This window comes from Vitis riparia, chromosome 18 (genome assembly GCF_004353265.1).
Source record: "Vitis riparia cultivar Riparia Gloire de Montpellier isolate 1030 chromosome 18, EGFV_Vit.rip_1.0, whole genome shotgun sequence".
In the NCBI taxonomy this organism is placed as follows: domain Eukaryota; kingdom Viridiplantae; phylum Streptophyta; class Magnoliopsida; order Vitales; family Vitaceae; genus Vitis; species Vitis riparia.
In genome coordinates, this window is record NC_048448.1 from 30,325,853 (window position 1) to 30,344,084 (window position 18,232).

General features: G+C 31.6%; 1 protein-coding gene across 1 annotated transcript; it reads right to left on the bottom strand.

Annotated features, from left to right (window-relative positions):
* Positions 1-3,247: 3,247 nt before the first annotated feature.
* LOC117905689 (putative disease resistance protein RGA3) lies at positions 3,248-4,432 on the bottom strand. The gene has a single exon (XM_034818572.1). The coding sequence runs from the start codon at positions 4,430-4,432 to the stop codon at positions 3,248-3,250; it is 1,185 nt and encodes a 394-aa protein (XP_034674463.1).
* Between the last annotated feature and the right edge of the window lie 13,800 nt (positions 4,433-18,232).

Here is an 18,232-nt window from a genome sequence, read left to right on the forward strand (position 1 = left end):
AATATCTGTAAATGCTTTAGCTTTGTAATTGCATTAAGAAGTACCTCATATTTGTTATAAGAAAGATTGACATATCTTAGATGACTCAGATAGGCTAAAGACGTTGGTACCTTTTCAAATGTAAATCTCTCCTAGCTCAATTATAATTACAATTCATTAGAAATTTATATATTTAAAAATTATTTAATCTTCATATAATGGAGAAAAATAAATTAAATGAGTTTGAAAAAACTAGCATATAAAAATAATTTATTGAATTTAATCCTATTTTTTATTTTCTTTCATTTTTCGAGAACCAAATATAACCTAAATGTATTACTGATATTGTTTTTTCGATAAAAATTCAAGTTGATTTCATGTGTTGATTTGCTTTTAGGTAGCTTTTTTTTTTATCTCTTTGTTAGGCTTTTGGGTTGATTATAGTATGATTCGAAGGTTGGTACTCTATCTAGGGTTGTAAATTGGGTGAGTTGATCGAGTTGATGACTAACCTAAACTTAACTTGAATTAAGAAATAATCAATCTGAACTCAACTCAACTCAACTTGAACTCTAACCCAATGTATTCAACTCAAGTTTAATCTAATCTAATTTGTCTAAAACTTGGATTGAGTTTGGGTTGTTTAAGTTAAATTCAAATTGATCGAGTTACACTTGAATTGATCATGTTGCATAATTCAAAATCTATGTATAATATTATTTTAATGTATTTATATGAAAATTTTAATAACAAATAGGACAAAATTTCAAGATAATAATAAAAGAACAAACATAAATTTATATATTTTCTAAAAATAATGAAAACATAGTATATAATATAATTTGATATTTTCATAAAAATAGAAAAAGAAAACTTATATTATTATATAGAATAAAATGCGTTATAAATATTATAAAAACATTAAATCGGATTCAAGTTAAACTCTAGTTGTCTAAACCTTAATCCAAGCCCAACCCAAATTAAGTTCAAGTTGAAAAAAACCTAATTCAATCCAATCCAATTATTAAAAATGATTGTTTAAATCCGCCCAAATATTGGATTGGGTTCAAATTAGATCGAGTGAGCCTGCCTAACTTCATCCCTAACTCTAAGTACTTTGAGTTGATAGATTTAAAACAACAGAAACTTGAACAGAAAAACTCTTGCTTTCATTCATAATTTACATGGGTATATAAACACATGTAATGGCTTGATACATGGAGCAATTACAGCTATGATTGTGGATGTGGTATTTAAATACACTAGTCACAAATATATTAACGGCATGATTGCAACAATTATGGGAATGACTAAAAATATGAGCTGTCTATCCAGATTAACATTGAAGTAAGAAGCCATAATTCCCATATACTTCTTACTTTTATATATATATATATGTTCACTTATTTTGTAGAAGAAAATACCACTTGTCAAAACCAATTCTTCAGAAATATTTGGGAAAGATGTGGAAATCTGACCAACTGCAAAACAATTCAATTTAAATATAATGTTTGCATTAGATTGACATCCAATTAATGATTTCCTTTTTATCTTCATTTTTTAAAACATTAAGCTTTGTATTGCCTGTCAAAGAAGGTGGTGGCGGTTGGTAAGAGTGTTGTGGAGGAAACTAGAGAGCCTCGTGCAGAGTATAAGAAAACAAAGTAAAGAACGAGGAGATAAAAGAAAAGAAGACAAAAAACATAGATTGTTTTGGAATCAAAATAGTTTTAAATAACTATTCTCTTATATTTTGTAGATGGAAGGTTTGTTTAAGTACCTAAATTATCTTTAATATATTTTTAATATTTTTAAAAATATTTTTATGTGTAGTTTTTATTCTACATGTTTATATGATTATTTTTGAAAAAAGTGAGTTTTCATTTACTAATTTGGAAAAAAAAAAATCAAACTTTTATAAATCATATTTATCTTCATTCGTTTAAAATATATTCATTTTTTCATAACTCAAACAATTATTTTCTAAAATGACCATTTTATATGTTAATAATACAAATTAATTTAATGTGAGAATTGATTTGAGATTAATAAAATTAAAAAAATTAAAAATACAACTAAAACAAAAAAAAAACCTTTAAAGCTAAAAATATAAAAATAGAATATTAACTTTCACTAAATTAAAGCACTCTAGTAGAAAATATGAATAATAAGAAAGAGTTGAAAATACAATGGGAGTAAATATTTTAATTTTTAATTTTTAGTTCTTATTGTTTTTAATTTTTATGTATTTTAGTTTTAATTGTATTTTTAATTTTTAAAATTTTTTATTTTATTATTGATGTCAACTAACAAAATTTTTATTCAATTTTATTAAATAAAATGAGAAAATGAGAGGATTCACATAATTCACGATATAAAATCATTATTAAATAATGGATTCTAAATATTTTAGTTATTACTTGAGAATCCTAAAGAATTTTTCCACAATAATTCATATCTTATGTTATATAATGAAAAAATTATAATATATTTATTTTTAAAACACTTTTATCAAATTAAAATGATAAATTAATTTGGTATTTTTTTTTTAATATTATCAAGCAAAAGAGTATTTCAAGAAATAATAATTTGAGTTATAAAAAAAATACATATATTTTAAAATATTTTTAAATGAATGAAGATGAAATTGATTTATAAAAGTTGAGATTTTTTTTTCATATTTTTTTTTAAATTAACGAATCAAAGGCAGTTTTTCCCATTATTTTTTAAAATAAATCACAAAAAATATGTGAAAACAATTGACAACAACTAAAAAATGTTTTCTAAAAATACCATGTTTTTTATTTTTAACAATAGAAAAAAAAAACAACTTTCTAATTACCAAAAGTTAAAAAAGATTCTTAAAAACAATTGTAAAACAAAGTTATATTTTCTCAACTTTTTCTACTCCATAAAAGTGATTGGTATCTTCTCATCCATGTAATTTTTTTTTTCCTCAAATCTTTTTCAAAGAGTTTGTGAGTCATAAAAAGAGGGTTATTTACCCTTTTGAAGGTACCTTGAATTGGTTTTCCCTTTTTTTAAAGGGTACTTTTTGCATATATGTCAGATAGATGATTTGTAGTAATTCATATATTCTTGATAAATTATTGATATGCAAATATTTACATATCTCAAAACAGACCCAAAAGACATTATTTCTAAACAACCCTTTTATTTAATTATTCAAAATGGAACTATAAATTGTAAAAATAAAATAAAAAATAAAAAATACAAGCAAGCATTCATCATACTTAATGAAACAAAATCAAGCATCCATAGACATGACATTTTTACTATTTTTCACATACAACCATTGACTCTCCTCGGTTTTAGAGTGCAGCATCCGAGCTACGTGCCTAATGACTTGAGGAACTCCTTCACACGACTTTACAATTTCTTTTCCTATTTTCACAAGATTGGGGCGCGCTTTCTCTTCCCCTCCTTTGAATGCAAGACTTCGAAACAAATCCCAAGACGACTCCTCTCCCAAAGGTTCCAAATTGTATGGAGAATTAATTCCCATGACTGAAGCAACTCTAGCGCTTCGGGTCGTCACTAAGATTTTACTCCCATGGGCACCAATAGTCAACAAAAGCCTCAATTGATCCCATTTCCCTGGATCCTCGTTCGATACGTCATCTAGCACAAGCAAATACCTCTTCCCTTCTAGACTTTTACGAAGGAGCTTCTGCAATTGATCCAACTCTAAGTTGTTCACATTTGTATTAGTTGTAGCTTTTACAATGTTCTTAACCACTGCTTTTACCTCAAAACCATTGGAAACACACACCCAGATCTTAATATCAAAATGTTTCCCCACCTTCTCATCATCATTGTATACCAATTGAGCAAGGGTGGTCTTGCCTAGGCCCCCAATACCAACAATTGCAACCATTGAAAGATGTTCTTGCATCAACAATCCTATCATCTTCTCTATGTCTTTCTCTCTTCCCACAATTTCAGATGCCAGGACAAAAGAGTGGGTTTCTGATTTCTTCCTATTCTCTACCTGCACCACTCTTGGAACAAACTTGAACATGGAAATATCTTTTGCAATCTCATCTAGCCTCTCTCTAATATCCTTCATTCTATGACCCGTCTTGACTCGAAAAGCAATATGATTAGAAGAGGAGAAGAAGTCACTCACTTGTCCTACAAATCTCCCCTGCGTATGGGTCTTTCTCCGCAAGTCTTCGGCTGCGAAGTCATCCAACAACTGATCAGCATCGTTGACAACTTCTTTAAGCCTCCGTACCCAAGTTGATACTGCACGATTCCTCTCCTGCGGCTCCCCAGCATCAAGAAGCACAGCTTTGATGGTAGACAGCGTATCCTCAAGCTTGCTTAGCTCTTTTCTGATACCATACATCAATCCAATTTCTTGGAAAGCGGTGGATCCCAGCTTCATCAAAAGGTTCTCAGCAATGGTGAATGGAATTTGTTCAGCCATCTTTGAAAGAGCAAAGAAAAATGTTGCAGAGGATGGAAAATTGAGGGGGAACTCTAGCAAGAGATGAAATCAGAAACTAAAAGGTTATAATGGAGTATGTTTGAGGCGAATACATTTGAGATTGGGGGGTGGGGGGAAGAGGAAATGATATTGAGTCAAAGTCTTTGTCAATGATATAAATGAAAAAAAAATGAAGAGAAATAATAGTTTGACTGATAGCCACACGCTTTCACATTTATGGGTATCGAGGCCCATGCCTAAGATGGTTTTAGTAAGAGAATGACAGTGTGTAGACAGAAGATTTTACTCAAATTGTTATTAATGAAAGTGTTTTTTTAAAGTGCTTTGAAGAGAATCATTCGATTGGGTGTTTATTTAAAACATATTATAAATGATTTTTTACTATCATGGTTATTTTTTTTGTATTTTAAAAATATTTCTTAAAATTTATCAAAAAAAATTTTTTTTTTTTAGAAACACTTTTTACATTAAAAGTGAGTTGTTTTTACTTCAAATATCTTTCGTTTTCTTTAATAATATTTTTTAAAGAATTACTATCAAATGTTTCTTAAAAAAATATTATAAGTGATTTTTCAATTCGATAAGTGATTTTTCAAAATTTTAAAAGTATTTTCTAAATTTTGTCAAATACCTAATTTTGTCACTTTGCTTTTTAAAATCATTATCTAATAAACTCTTAAAATATGTTTGACAACAAATTTAGAAAGTGTTTTTACCATTTCTAATATTTGAAATTTTGTGTGATTTTAGAAAGTGTTTCTACCATTTCTAATATTTGAATTTTTTTTAATTTTCAAGTATTAGAAATAATATAAATATTTTTTAAAATTACTGTCAAAACACTTAAAGTGCGTTTAATAGTGATTCTATAAAGTGTTTTTAGTTTTTTTTATACTTAAAAGATAAAAAAATTTAAGTATTAAAAAAACTAAAAACACTTTCTAAAATCACTGTTAAACGTACTCTTCGAGTACATTTAATAGTGTTTTTATTCATAATATTTTTAATAAAAGTATTTTCTCTAAAAGTATTTTTAAAAGAATAATATTTCTCCATAAAATATTATAAATAATTTTTCAACCTTAAAAGTGATTCTAAAAAGTGTTTTTTAAAATTTGTCAAAATATCTCATTTTTTTCAAAACATTTTTTTAAGTCAAAATTACTTTGAAACGAAATCTTAGCTAGGAGAGTTAAACTAGAAGAATTGGTCTCACCATGAATTATATTATAAATGTACATCTTTTTCCTATTTTTTCAATAAATTTATGTGAGCACCCATAAAAGTAAGAATAGTCTTTTTCATGGCATAAATCATAGTGGGATCACTTTAGAAAAGTCCAAAGGTCTAAAGAGAGAATCAAGGATGGATACATTAAAGAAAATGTTCAAAGGGCTAGAAAAAGAGAGACCCATGTGAATGTTAGTTGGCACGACCAAATTCTTACTTTTATGAGTGTTCACACTTGGATGTGACATGATATTATTTTAGATCAGAGAGAATATAGAATAAAGATGTACATATATGGATTTATTTGGGTATATTAGAGTCTATCACCTTCTCATTATCATTATAGAATAAAGATGTACAATGGGACAATGACCTTATTTACCATTTGTGCCCTCTCATACCCAATTTTTGCCACCTTTCCTCTGTATTTTCTCTTACTTTTCAAAGCCTTAGTCTTTTTGTCACGCCCCAAGACCCACTCCAAGGGCGTGACGGTCATTTCACACCTCAAACCCGAAGGCTTAAAGTATAATCTGACCCAAACAATCATATTGTAACTGGAATTACCAAATACCTGTTCAGAGTAGTAGAACAAAATCTAAAATCCTCAAATTCAATTTCCAAATAACTTCCAAATATCAAATGATCCAAATGAACATAACTAACAGTTAAAACAAAATCCAACATAAAATCCTAAGTCAAATTCTAATGATGACTATTCCTCAGCCTAGCCATCACTCCTCACCCGAACTAAGAGTACCTGAAAAATTTTCAACAATTGGGAATGAGCTCACAGCCCAATAAGGAATATTAATGCAATTCATGGATCAAATATCTTCATTTCAAATAGGAGATATCATTTTTTTTTCTCATCAAATATCAGAGTTTCAAAAATACTAATATATTCAAAATTCAACCAACCATTCTCATATCAAATTCAAACACTTTCACATAAGATTCAATCAAATCCATTCAATTTTCCATTACTCTGGTTATCAAATATCAAATGCCCAGTTAGGTGGGACTTTTCAAATGGGTGGCTAGCATCAAATTGTTCCTGGTGGACGGAACCAAACACTACTAGTACTAGTAACCTCTAACCAAACCCCTAGAGGCTGGGGTCCAAATCAATTACATTCCCACCATGAAATGTAAAGGTCAACTATTATATCCCGTTGACAGGGCCGAATAGTCAACTATTATATCCCGTTGACAAGGGCCAAATAAACCAGAGTGATGTTTTTGTTCAAGTATTCAAATTTACACAACATAATATCTCTGTATTTTGTGTCATAAATAAAACAAAATATTCCAACATAATATTTAGTGCAAAACAGTTTGATCCATGCATGGTGACAAAATATCATTTTCTTTTCCACAATTCAAAATAACATATAAAATAATTTAATTTTATAAATATTGCATTAACTTCCCTTACCTCAAAATATGCAAAGACCTTGAAGGAAAAATAACCCTGAAAAGTCTACTCCTCACCTAACACAATAAAAAGACCACTATTACTATTTACCTCAAAATATAAATCTGATAATCCTAAAATTTCTAAATGTTAAGATTAATATTTTTTTATTAACAAAGTAATAATTTAATTACTCTATTCCTTATTTAATTATAATTAATAAATTCCCAATTTGTTTCTAATAACACATTTCTAATTTAATTAAATTACAATTTTATTTCATTATAAAATTCTATATATATATATATATATATATATATATATATATATATATATTTTGCTAAATCTCTCATTCTGTTTATTACAAAAAAAGAAAACCATTATTACTATTATCTTATTTCTTAATCTAAAACTAATTATTATTATTATTATTATTATTATTTTTAATTAAACAATTCATGAATGACTCTCGGGTACACCAAACCAAGAAAAGCAAAACAAGGTTTTTTTTTTTTTTTTTTTTCTCCCATTGCCATCATCATGATAATGAATCATCATATATATATATATATATATAAGCCTCCCTCCATCCGAGCACACGCCCATTTTTTTTTTTTTTTTTTTCCCTTTTATCCCATACTGTGCACACGCGTTTTCCCTTTCTTTTTTTCTTTTTTTTTTCTTTTGTTTTGTTCCATGCTTCCGGTAGCACAGTACACGTACGCCATTTTTTTTTTTTTTTTTAAATTAACCCTAACCTAAAATCGAAACTTTCCAAGGAATTATTATTATTATTTTTTTTTTTCATCTAATAAAATTTAAGATCTCCTAAATTCCAACAATAAAATCAAAATCTTAAATTTTTATTATTTTGATATTAAAACGAATTAAAAATAATAATCTAACCCTAATCTAGATTTGGGGTTTTCCAAAAAAATATATCTAATGTGTTTGAAATTAATCAATGAATCTAAAATATTAAATCTAGGGGTTAGATTCTTACCTATAGAGATCTGTTCTTCAACCCTGAAATCTGACTCCAACCTACGTTCTCTGGAATTCTGCGAACAGGAACTCTATTCAGAAAAGAATGGAAAGAATAAAATTTCTAATTTATACCTAGGGTATTTATTCGTAAAATTACCCTTTTACCCCTCTTCCTTTTATTAAATTAATTAATTAATTAATTTAATATCATTATTAAGAATTCCTAAATTACCCTTTAAAAGAAAACTTGGGCGTTACATCCTCCCCTCCTTAACAAAAGTTTAGTCCTCTAAACTTGACATACCTGAGTCTTGAAATAATTGAGGATGTTTTTCTCTCATCTCTTCTTCTAACTCCCAAGTAGCTTCACGAACACTATGGTTGCTCCATTGAACCTTTACCAATTTGACAACAGCATGACGTAGTACTTTATCCATTACATCTACAATCTGAACGGGCACTTCTTCATATGTCAAGTCCTCAGAAATTTGAATAGGCTCCAACTCCACAACATGAGAGGGATCATAATTATACTTCCTCAAGGTTGAAACATGGAAAACATTATGAATCTTAGATAAACTTGGGGCAAGGCTACTTTATATGCCAAAGTGCCTACTCTTTCTAATATTTCAAACGGACCCACAAAACGAGGACTAAGTTTTCCTTTTCTCCCAAATCTCATCACAGACTTCATAGGTGAAACTTTCAAGAACACATGATCACCCACCTCAAACTCCAAATCTCGCCTACGATTATCAGCATAACTCTTATGTCTACTTTGAGCTGCTTTTAATCTTTCTTTAATCAAAGCAACTTTTTCAACAGTCAACTGCACAAGTTCAGGCCCCAAAAGTTTCCTTTCTCCAACATCATTCCAACAGATAGGAGATCGACATTTTCTACCATACAATGCTCAAAAGGTGCCATCCCAATGCTAGCTTGAAAACTATTGTTATAGGCAAACTCTACTAAAGGTAAATGATCATCCCAATTACCTTGCAGGTCCAAAATACAAGCTCTCAACAAGTCTTCCAAAACCTGAATTACCCTTTCTGATTGACCATCAGTTTGAGGATGGAAAGCAGTACTAAAACTCAACTTAGTGCCCAAAGCTTTTTGTAGACTATGCCAGAATCTAGAAGTGAAACGAGGATCTCTGTCAGACACTATAGAAACTGGTACTCCATGCATTCTCACAATCTCCTTCACATAAAGAGAAGCTAAACGATCTAAAGAAAAGTTGACTTTCATAGGCAAAAAGTGAGCAGACTTTGTCAACCGATCAACAATCACCCAAATAGCATTATTACCCCCTGAGGTTCTTGGCAATCCTATCACAAAATCCATGGTAATATGCTCCCACTTCCACTCAGGAATAGCAAGTGGCTGCAAAGACCCTGCTGGTCGCTGATGCTCAGCCTTCACCTGTTGACACACTAAACACTGAGCCACAAATTGTGCAATATCACGCTTCATACCTGACCACCAATAGTTTTGCCTCAAATCCTTGTACATCTTTGTCCCTCCTGGGTGGATTGCAAACTTGGAACAATGAGCTTCCTCTAAAAGCTCCCTCCTTAAGTCTTCATCATTTGGACACAAAGTCTAGTCCCAAATCTCAAGATCTCATCATCTGACAAAACAAAATCAGGTTTACTGCCCCTCTTAACTTCCTCCATAACTTGCACTAATTGGGAATCATTCTTTTGTAGGGTCTTAATTCTCCCAACTAAGTCTGGTTGTACTCTGAAATTTGCTACAAGTGCTCCTAAGCCCATAACTCGAAAGTGGACTTGTAAACTCCTCAACTCTTCCAATAATTGCCTCTGACAACCTCTAATAGCTGCTAAGGAACCAACTGACTTCCTACTCAAGGCATCAGCTACAACATTCGCCTTCCAGGATGATACTGAATAATACAATCATAGTCCTTAAGTAGTTCTATCCATCTTCTCTGTCTCATGTTCAACTCCTTTGGGAAAATAGATACTTCAAACTCTTATGATCTGTGAATATCTCACAAGTTTCACCAAAAAGAAAATGTCTCCAAATCTTAAGTGCAAAAACCACAGCAGCTAACTCCAAATCATGAGTAGGGTAGTTTCTTTCATAAGGCTTCAAACTGTCTAGAAGCATAAGCTACAACTCTCCCATGTTGCATAAGAACACAACCCAAACCCTGATGAGAGGCATCACTATACACCACAAATCCTCCTGAACCTGAAGGGATAGTCAAAATAGGAGCTGACACTAATCTATTCTTCAACTCTTGGAAGCTACATTCACAATCATCAGACCACTCAAACTTAACTCCCTTCTGTGTCAACTTAGTTAAAGGTAGGGCAATCTTAGAGAACCCTTCTATAAACCGCCTATAGTAACCAGCAAGTCCCAAGAACTTCGAATCTCAGTCACAGTACTAGGTCTTCTCCAATTAGCTACAGCATCAACCTTTCCAGGTCAACTGAGATGCCATCATTGTTTACCACATGCCCAAGGAAAGAAATTCGATCTAACCAAAACTCACACTTCTTCAGTTAGCATACAACTGCTTATCTCTGAGGGTCTGTAATACAATACTTAAATGGCCCTCATGCTCCTCTCTACTCTTGAGTATACCAAGATGTCATCTATAAAAACCACCACAAACTGATCTAGATAGGGCTTGAATACCCTATTCATTAAGTCCATAAAAGCAGCAGGTGCATTAGTCAAACCAAAAGGCAAACCAAAAACTCATAATGCCCATATCTAGTTCGAAAAGCAGTCTTGGGTACATCTTCACTTCTAACCCTTAACTGATGATAACCAGATCGAAGATCAATCTTAGAGAACACACAAGCACCTTGTAGCTGATCAAACAAATCATCAATCCGAGGAAGGGGATACTTGTTCCTCACTGTCACCTTATTCAACTCCCTATAGTCAATGCAAAGTCTCATGAGCCATCCTTCTTTTTCACAAATAGAACAGGAGCTCCCCAAGGTGAAACACTGGGCCTGATAAAACCCTTGTCTAATAACTCCTGAAGCTGAACTTTCAACTCCTTAAGCTCCACAGGTGCCATCCTGTATGGGGCCTTAGACATAGGACCTGTTCCTGGTACCAGATCGATGGTGAACTCCACCTCTCTCTCTGGTGGCAAGCCAGGCAAATCCTCTGGAAAGACATCAGGATACTCCCTTACTATGGGTATGTCTTCCAACTTCAAATCACTTCATTACTCATCACACTAGCCAAAAATCCTTGGCAACCCTTCTTGAGCAAGCTACTAGCTCGCAGGCTGAGATCATACGCAGTGGTCTGTCCACATGCTTCCCTTCAAAACTAAACTTAGGCTGACCAGGAATACTAACGTCACCCTTTCTCAAAACAGTCAACAGAGGCATGGTAGGAAGCTAACCAATCCATCCCCAAAATCACATCAAAATCCTGAAGGTCAAGGAGTACTAAGTCAACTGGCATTCCCTATAACCAATCATCACAATACAATTTCTAAGCATTCTACTAGCCACAACAGAATCTCCCACAGGAGTAGCAACAATCAAATCAAAGTCCATGCTAGCAACAGGCAAACCCAACAAACCAGCAAAAGATACTGAAACAAAAGAGTGTGTTGATCCAGGATCAATCAAGACTCTAGCAAATAAGGTGTGGATTCGGAGAGTACCTGTCACCACATCAGAAGTGGCCTGAGCATCTCGATGAGTCATTGCAAACACCCGCCCTTGGGCTTTGGGTTTCTGTTTATCCTCCTTATTTTCCTCTTTAGGCTTCCCAATGATGAACTTCCTATTCTCTGGACAATCTCTAATCAAATGTCCTTGCTTCCCGCAACCAAAGCAAGCTCCAGTCTCTCTATAGCATGGCCTACCCCCATGCTTCTTGCCACAAGTAGGACAAATCCCATCCAAATTCTGCGTTGTCTTCCCTTTATTCTGATTTCTTCCTGATGTAGCCCTTCGCTGTGCTTGATTACCATGAGCACCATCACTTCTATTTCGCTTCCTTTGTTGTTCCCTATACTGATGAAGCTCCTCATTATCTTTCTCTGCTATAAGGGCTCTATCAACAACCTCTGAATAGACACCAAGCTTCAGAATAGATATCTTGTTCTTCAAATAAGGCTTCAATCCATCCTGAAACTTTAATGCCTTTTCCTCCTCTGTAGCAATCAACTGTGGGAAAAACGTGATAACTCTGTAAATTTGGCCTCATACTGAGCCACAGTCATATCCCCCTGTTCCAAACGAATAAACTCCCCCACCTTCTGCCGCCTAACACTGTCAGGGAAATACTTCTTGTAGAAAGCCTCCCGAAATTGTCTCCATGTTATGGGTCCCTGATCCTCCAAAAGTCTCCTAGTCATACGCCACCAATGATCTGCCTCTTTATCTAACATAAAAGCTGCATAAGAGGCTTTTTGCTCCTCAAAGCAAACTATTACATCAAAGAATTTCTCCATCTTAAGGATCCAAGCCTCTGCCTCTGTGGGATCTGTAGCACCAGAAAAGTAAGGAGGACCCAATTTCTTGAAGTCATCAAAAGAACTACCCCTAGAAGATGAAGACTGTCCCTGAACATTAGTCCCAGCAGCTCGAGCTTGGCGTTCAACTAAACCAGCTAGTGTCCCAAGATACCTATAGATCCCTTCTGCACTCACAGGAGGCAAACCCTCAACTGGAGGTACATCATCATTAGCCTGACTGTTTTGTGAAGAAGCTGCTCTTCTTGGTGGCATGATGTCCTAAATAATAAGACATAACTAAATTAGTCACTAAAGAACCAATTAGAAAATTTCCAAATAAAGAAGAATTGGAATTTATACTAAATGAAACTAAAACTTAAACAAATGCGTCACTCATCTATCCCCAATCTAAACCAATTCAAATTCCCATCAAGATCAAAACCTAGTGCTCTGATACCACTCTGTCACGCCCCAAGACCCACTCCAAGGGCGTGACGGTCATTTCACACCTCAAACCCGAAGGCTTAAAGTATAATCTGACCCAAACAATCATATTGTAACTGGATGTTACCAATTACCAAATACCTGTTCAGAGTAGTAGAACAAAATCTAAAATCCTCAAATTTAATTTCCAAATAACTTCCAAATATCAAATGATCCAAATGAGCATAACTAACAGTTAAATAAAATCCAACATAAAATCCTAAGTCAAATCCTAATGATGACCATTCCTCAGCCTAGCCATCACTCCTCACCCGAACTAAGAGTACCTGAAAAATTTTCAACAATTGGGAATGAGCTCACAGCCCAATAAGGAATATTAATGCAATTCATGGATCAAATATTTTCATTTCAAATAGGAGATATCATTTTTTTTTTTCTCATCAAATATCAGAGTTTCAACAATACTAATATATTCAAAATTCAACCAACCATTTTCATATCAAATTCAAACACTTTCACATAAGATTCAATCAAATCCATTCAATTTCATTACTCTGGTTATCAAATATCAAATGCCCAGTTAGGTGGGACTTTTCAAATGGGTGGCTAGCCTCAAATTGTTCCTGGTGGACGGAACCAAACACTACTAGTACTAGTAACCTCTAACCAAACCCCTAGAGGCTGGGGTCCAAATCAATTACATTCCCACCATGAAATGTAAAGGTCAACTATTATATCCCGTTGACAGGGCCGAATAGTCAACTATTATATCCCGTTGACAAGGGCCAAATAAACCAGAGTGATGTTTTTGTTCAAGTATTCAAATTTATACTACATAATATCTCCATATTTTGTGTCATCAATAAAACAAAATATTTCAACATAATATTTAGTGCAAAACAATTTGATCCATGCATGGTAACAAAATATCATTTTCTTTTCCACAATTCAAAAGAACATATAAAATAATTTAATTTTATAAATATTGCATTAACTTCCCTTACCTCAAAATATGCAAAGACCTCGAAGGAAAAATAACCCTGAAATGTCTACTTCTCACCTAACACAATAAAAATACCACTATTACTATTTACCTCAAAATATAAATCTGATAATCCTAAAATTTCTAAATGTTAAGATTAATATTTTTTTATTAACAAAGTAATAATTTAATTACTCTATTCCTTATTTAATTATAATTAATAAATTCCCAATTTGTTTCTAATAACACATTACTAATTTAATTAAATTACAATTTTATTTCATTATAAAATTCTATATATATATATATATATATATATATATATTTTGCTAAATCTCTCATTCTGTTTATTACAAAAAAAGAAAACCATTATTACTATTATCTTATTATTAATCTAAAACTAAATATTATTACTATTATTATTATTATTATTTTTAATTAAACAATTCAAAAGCAAACTCTCGGGTACACCAAACCAAAAAGTAAGGGTTTTTTTTTTTTTTTTTTTTTTTTTTTTTTTTTTTTTTTTTTCAGCACAGCACGCGTACGCCCCTTTTGTTTTGTTTTGTTTTTTGTTTTGTTTTTGTTTTTTTTTTTTTTTTTCTTTTCCTTCCAGTGCTGTGGACACGCGGCGTTCTCTTGTTTTTTTTTTTTCTCTCTGCTTCCAGCACAGCACGCGTACGCCCCTTTGTTTTTGTTTTTGTTTTGTTTTTTGTTTTTTTTTTTAATAAAATTAACCCTAACCTAAAATCAAAACTTTCCAAGGATTTTTTTTTTTTTTCATCTAATAAAATTCAAGATCTCCTAAATTCCAACAATAAAATCAAAATCTTAAATTTTTATTATTTTGATATTAAAACGAATTTAAAAAAAATAATCTAACCCTAATCTAGATTTGGGGTTTTCCAAAAAAAATATATCTAATGTGTTTGAAATTTATCAATGAATCTAAAATATTAAACTAGGGGTTAGATTCTTACCTATAGAGATCTGTTCTTCAACCCTGAAATCTGACTCCAACCTACGTTCTCTGGAATTCTGCGAACAGGAACTCTATTCAGAAAAGAATGGAAAGAATAAAATTTCTAATTTATACCTAGGGTATTTATTCGTAAAATTACCCTTTACCCCTCTTCCTTTTTATTAAATTAATTAATTAATTAATTTAATATCATTATTAAGAATTCCTAAATTACCCTTTAAAGAAAACTTGGGCGTTACAGTGAGACTCCAAGCTACAAATGATATAGACATTTTCCTCTATTTTTCTTTCTCAACACTCCGTTTTTGATCCAGAATTTGTAATACTCATCAAGCCATTTTACATTTGACCCACTGCTCCCACTTGCTATATAAATCAAAAATGAAAAGAGACTTTGTCATTCTAAAACCTTTCAATGACAATATTTGTGCTGATACCTCAGAAATTTTCTTTTGTTGGGCAGCTTCCATATTGGAGTGGTAAGAGTTTCACTTCCCTCTCAGCTTCTTCTTTAGCTTGTTTCAACCTCGTCATCTTTATTGAAACACATTGTTCGATCATAGCATCGCTTCGGATTAAGAGCACAATAGCTTTGGAAAGAGATAAGTAAGGATTGGGGTTTTACAGTTTTTAGCACTAGAAACAATCTGTTGGGCCTCCTACTCTGCAGTCAGCAGCATCTGGATGCCTCCTTGTCCTTTCATGGAATCCATGGAAAATATGCTACCTAAAAGACAAGAATAAGCACTTTCCAATCACACATGCAGAGAAGTATAAAATACAATTCAGTGAACAATCCTATATATAGAGAAAGATAAAATAAAATTCAGTGTCTAATCTATAAAATAATTATATGGATTTGGAAAAGAAATAATATATCACTGAACAGAGTTCCGTTAGCAAGGTTTTAAACCTCCATTTAGCTTAATCCCGGAAACTAAGCTTATGGAAGTTTCAATCAATTGAAGATTCTTGAAGATTGAAATGCTTGAAGAAAACTCATTGGATTTGGTGGAATTTATGTCAAGTATGCAACAATGCTACTCCCCAAAACAATGGCTCAAGAATTGAACCGGAGGATTTTATTAGTGCCTATGAAAATATTACATTTTTGAGAAATTTTAATCAGAAAGGAAAAGAAAACAGAAGTAGCATCATTTCATAAAATTCTGCAGATAAAGATCATTTAAAGTCTTCAATTGCAGAATGATCCTGCAAGTTCATGTGAATGGATCATTCTTTTCCAATGCTTTCTTCAAAGTGGGTTGTGAATAATAAAAAATTTTATAGGGAGGAAATTGAATAACAAAAAAAAAAAAGAAGGAAAAACCAAGGAAATGCATCCCATGCCTGTGTTTAATTTCTTCCAAGGGAGAAGGTTGCAGCTAGTTTTTCAAGGCAAAAATACTGGAGGTAGAGGAGGATAGTGTTGAGACCAAAAAGGATCATTTGCCACTTGTTCACCGGCTTCCATGGTGGCTAGTATTAATTAGTTTAAAAATAGTTACATTTATTTATTTATTTTACTTCATTAATTTTCTAGTACTGACCACCTCCTATATTCCTTTTACTACTATTTTTCTTTTATTTAGGTGGCATTATTGATAGGATCTAAATTAATAAATATTAAGCATATTTTTTGTTATATCCCATCACTACTTCTCATATAAGCAAGTGCGGCCATGATAGTTATGACAACATCGGATATATTAACATTTGGACTATAATAATAATAATAATTAATAGTAGTAGTAGGGGAGGACTCCTAAATCATATTATACCTAATCATTTTCATCTTTTGCTTCCTTATTTCAAAAAGCTTTCTTGTGGTTTGTAAAACATATAATGAACAATTATTATTTACCTAGTAAGATATTAAGGTGGTGTTTGTTTTTTGGTTGAATAGAAAAAGTTAAAATATTTAACTTTTTCTATTAAGTTAAAAGTACGTTGTTGATATTAACCAACATAGTTAAAGTGAACTTGTTATCAATAAGTTTAATTTAATTATATTGGTTGATGTCAATGAGTTACTTTTAACTTAATAGAAAAAACCAAATATTTTAATTTTTTCTATTTAGGCAAAAAACAAACACCACCTAAGACAAATTATTCAATTTGACAAATACTATTAATCCAAAATTAATGACATCTAGTAAAATATAAAATACAATTGCCATACACTCTTTCTTCTATCTCTTCTTCTACGCTTGTTTCATCTCTAGTACTGCCTATATTTCTTGTTGAACCTTGGTATTAATCGCTTATTATGATTTGTAATTTTATTTTGTGGTGAGGGAGCAATCGTGGAGTCTTTGGAAATGTATTATACTTATAATTGAGAATAATCACTATGCATGGTTACATAAAATTATGGCCATGGAGTCTGTCTAATTAATAACCAACATGCAAACATGGAGGAATAGTTTAATTTATAACCATTTGTATATATGAGTGAGTTGTTTATATATATTTTCATGCTCAATATAAATTGGATCATGGAAAACTTGATGTCCCTAGCTAGTTAATTAGAACCTATAAATTCATCCTCCAGGCTTGTCTAAAGTCTACCAGATATTTAATGCATGAATACATTGAACTGCAGCTACAAACTACCTTTACCGGCCATGAAAATTAATTTTATTCACTTGTGGAATTGCAATTTTGTAGGTTTTGTTAATATGTTTTAGATTGTGTTAGATTTTAAAAAATACAAAGAAAAGAAAAAAAAAAATGTGTTAAGAAAATAATTTTTTTCTAAAAATTTTAGAAAAAAAAAATTGTATGAAAAGGATGGAGAACATATCAATTTTATTTTTTATTAAAAAAAAAAGCACTTTCTTCTCCACATTCCTTAATAAAACAAAATGGGATAAAGTTTATAAAAGCAACATTCCTCAAGAATTTATTTACTTTCCCTCAACTTCTTTTATAAACAATCTGTTGGGAAGTTAAAAGGGAGAGATTTAGAGTATTCACCTATCAAGGTTAAAAGATTCTTCCACAATAATAACCACCACTCAACAACAATAACAACTAAGAATGAACACTAATAATCCAAAAACATTCAACAAAAAAGGGACACAAAATATAACGTGGAAAAACCCTACAAATAGAGGTAAAATACCACAAAGAAATTTTTTCCACTTCAATAAAATGACATATACAAATAATCAAGTCTTCACTAGTTTCTTTACTTTGAAAACTTATATAAATATATCTCAATACTTGAGGTGGGAATCCATCACCCTATAAAACAATAAACAAAG

Bases quoted from the DNA above. Each gene is read 5' to 3' on its own strand.
- LOC117905689 (XM_034818572.1), bottom strand. From the start codon at position 4,432: ATGGCTGAACAAATTCCATTCACCATTGCTGAGAACCTTTTGATGAAG.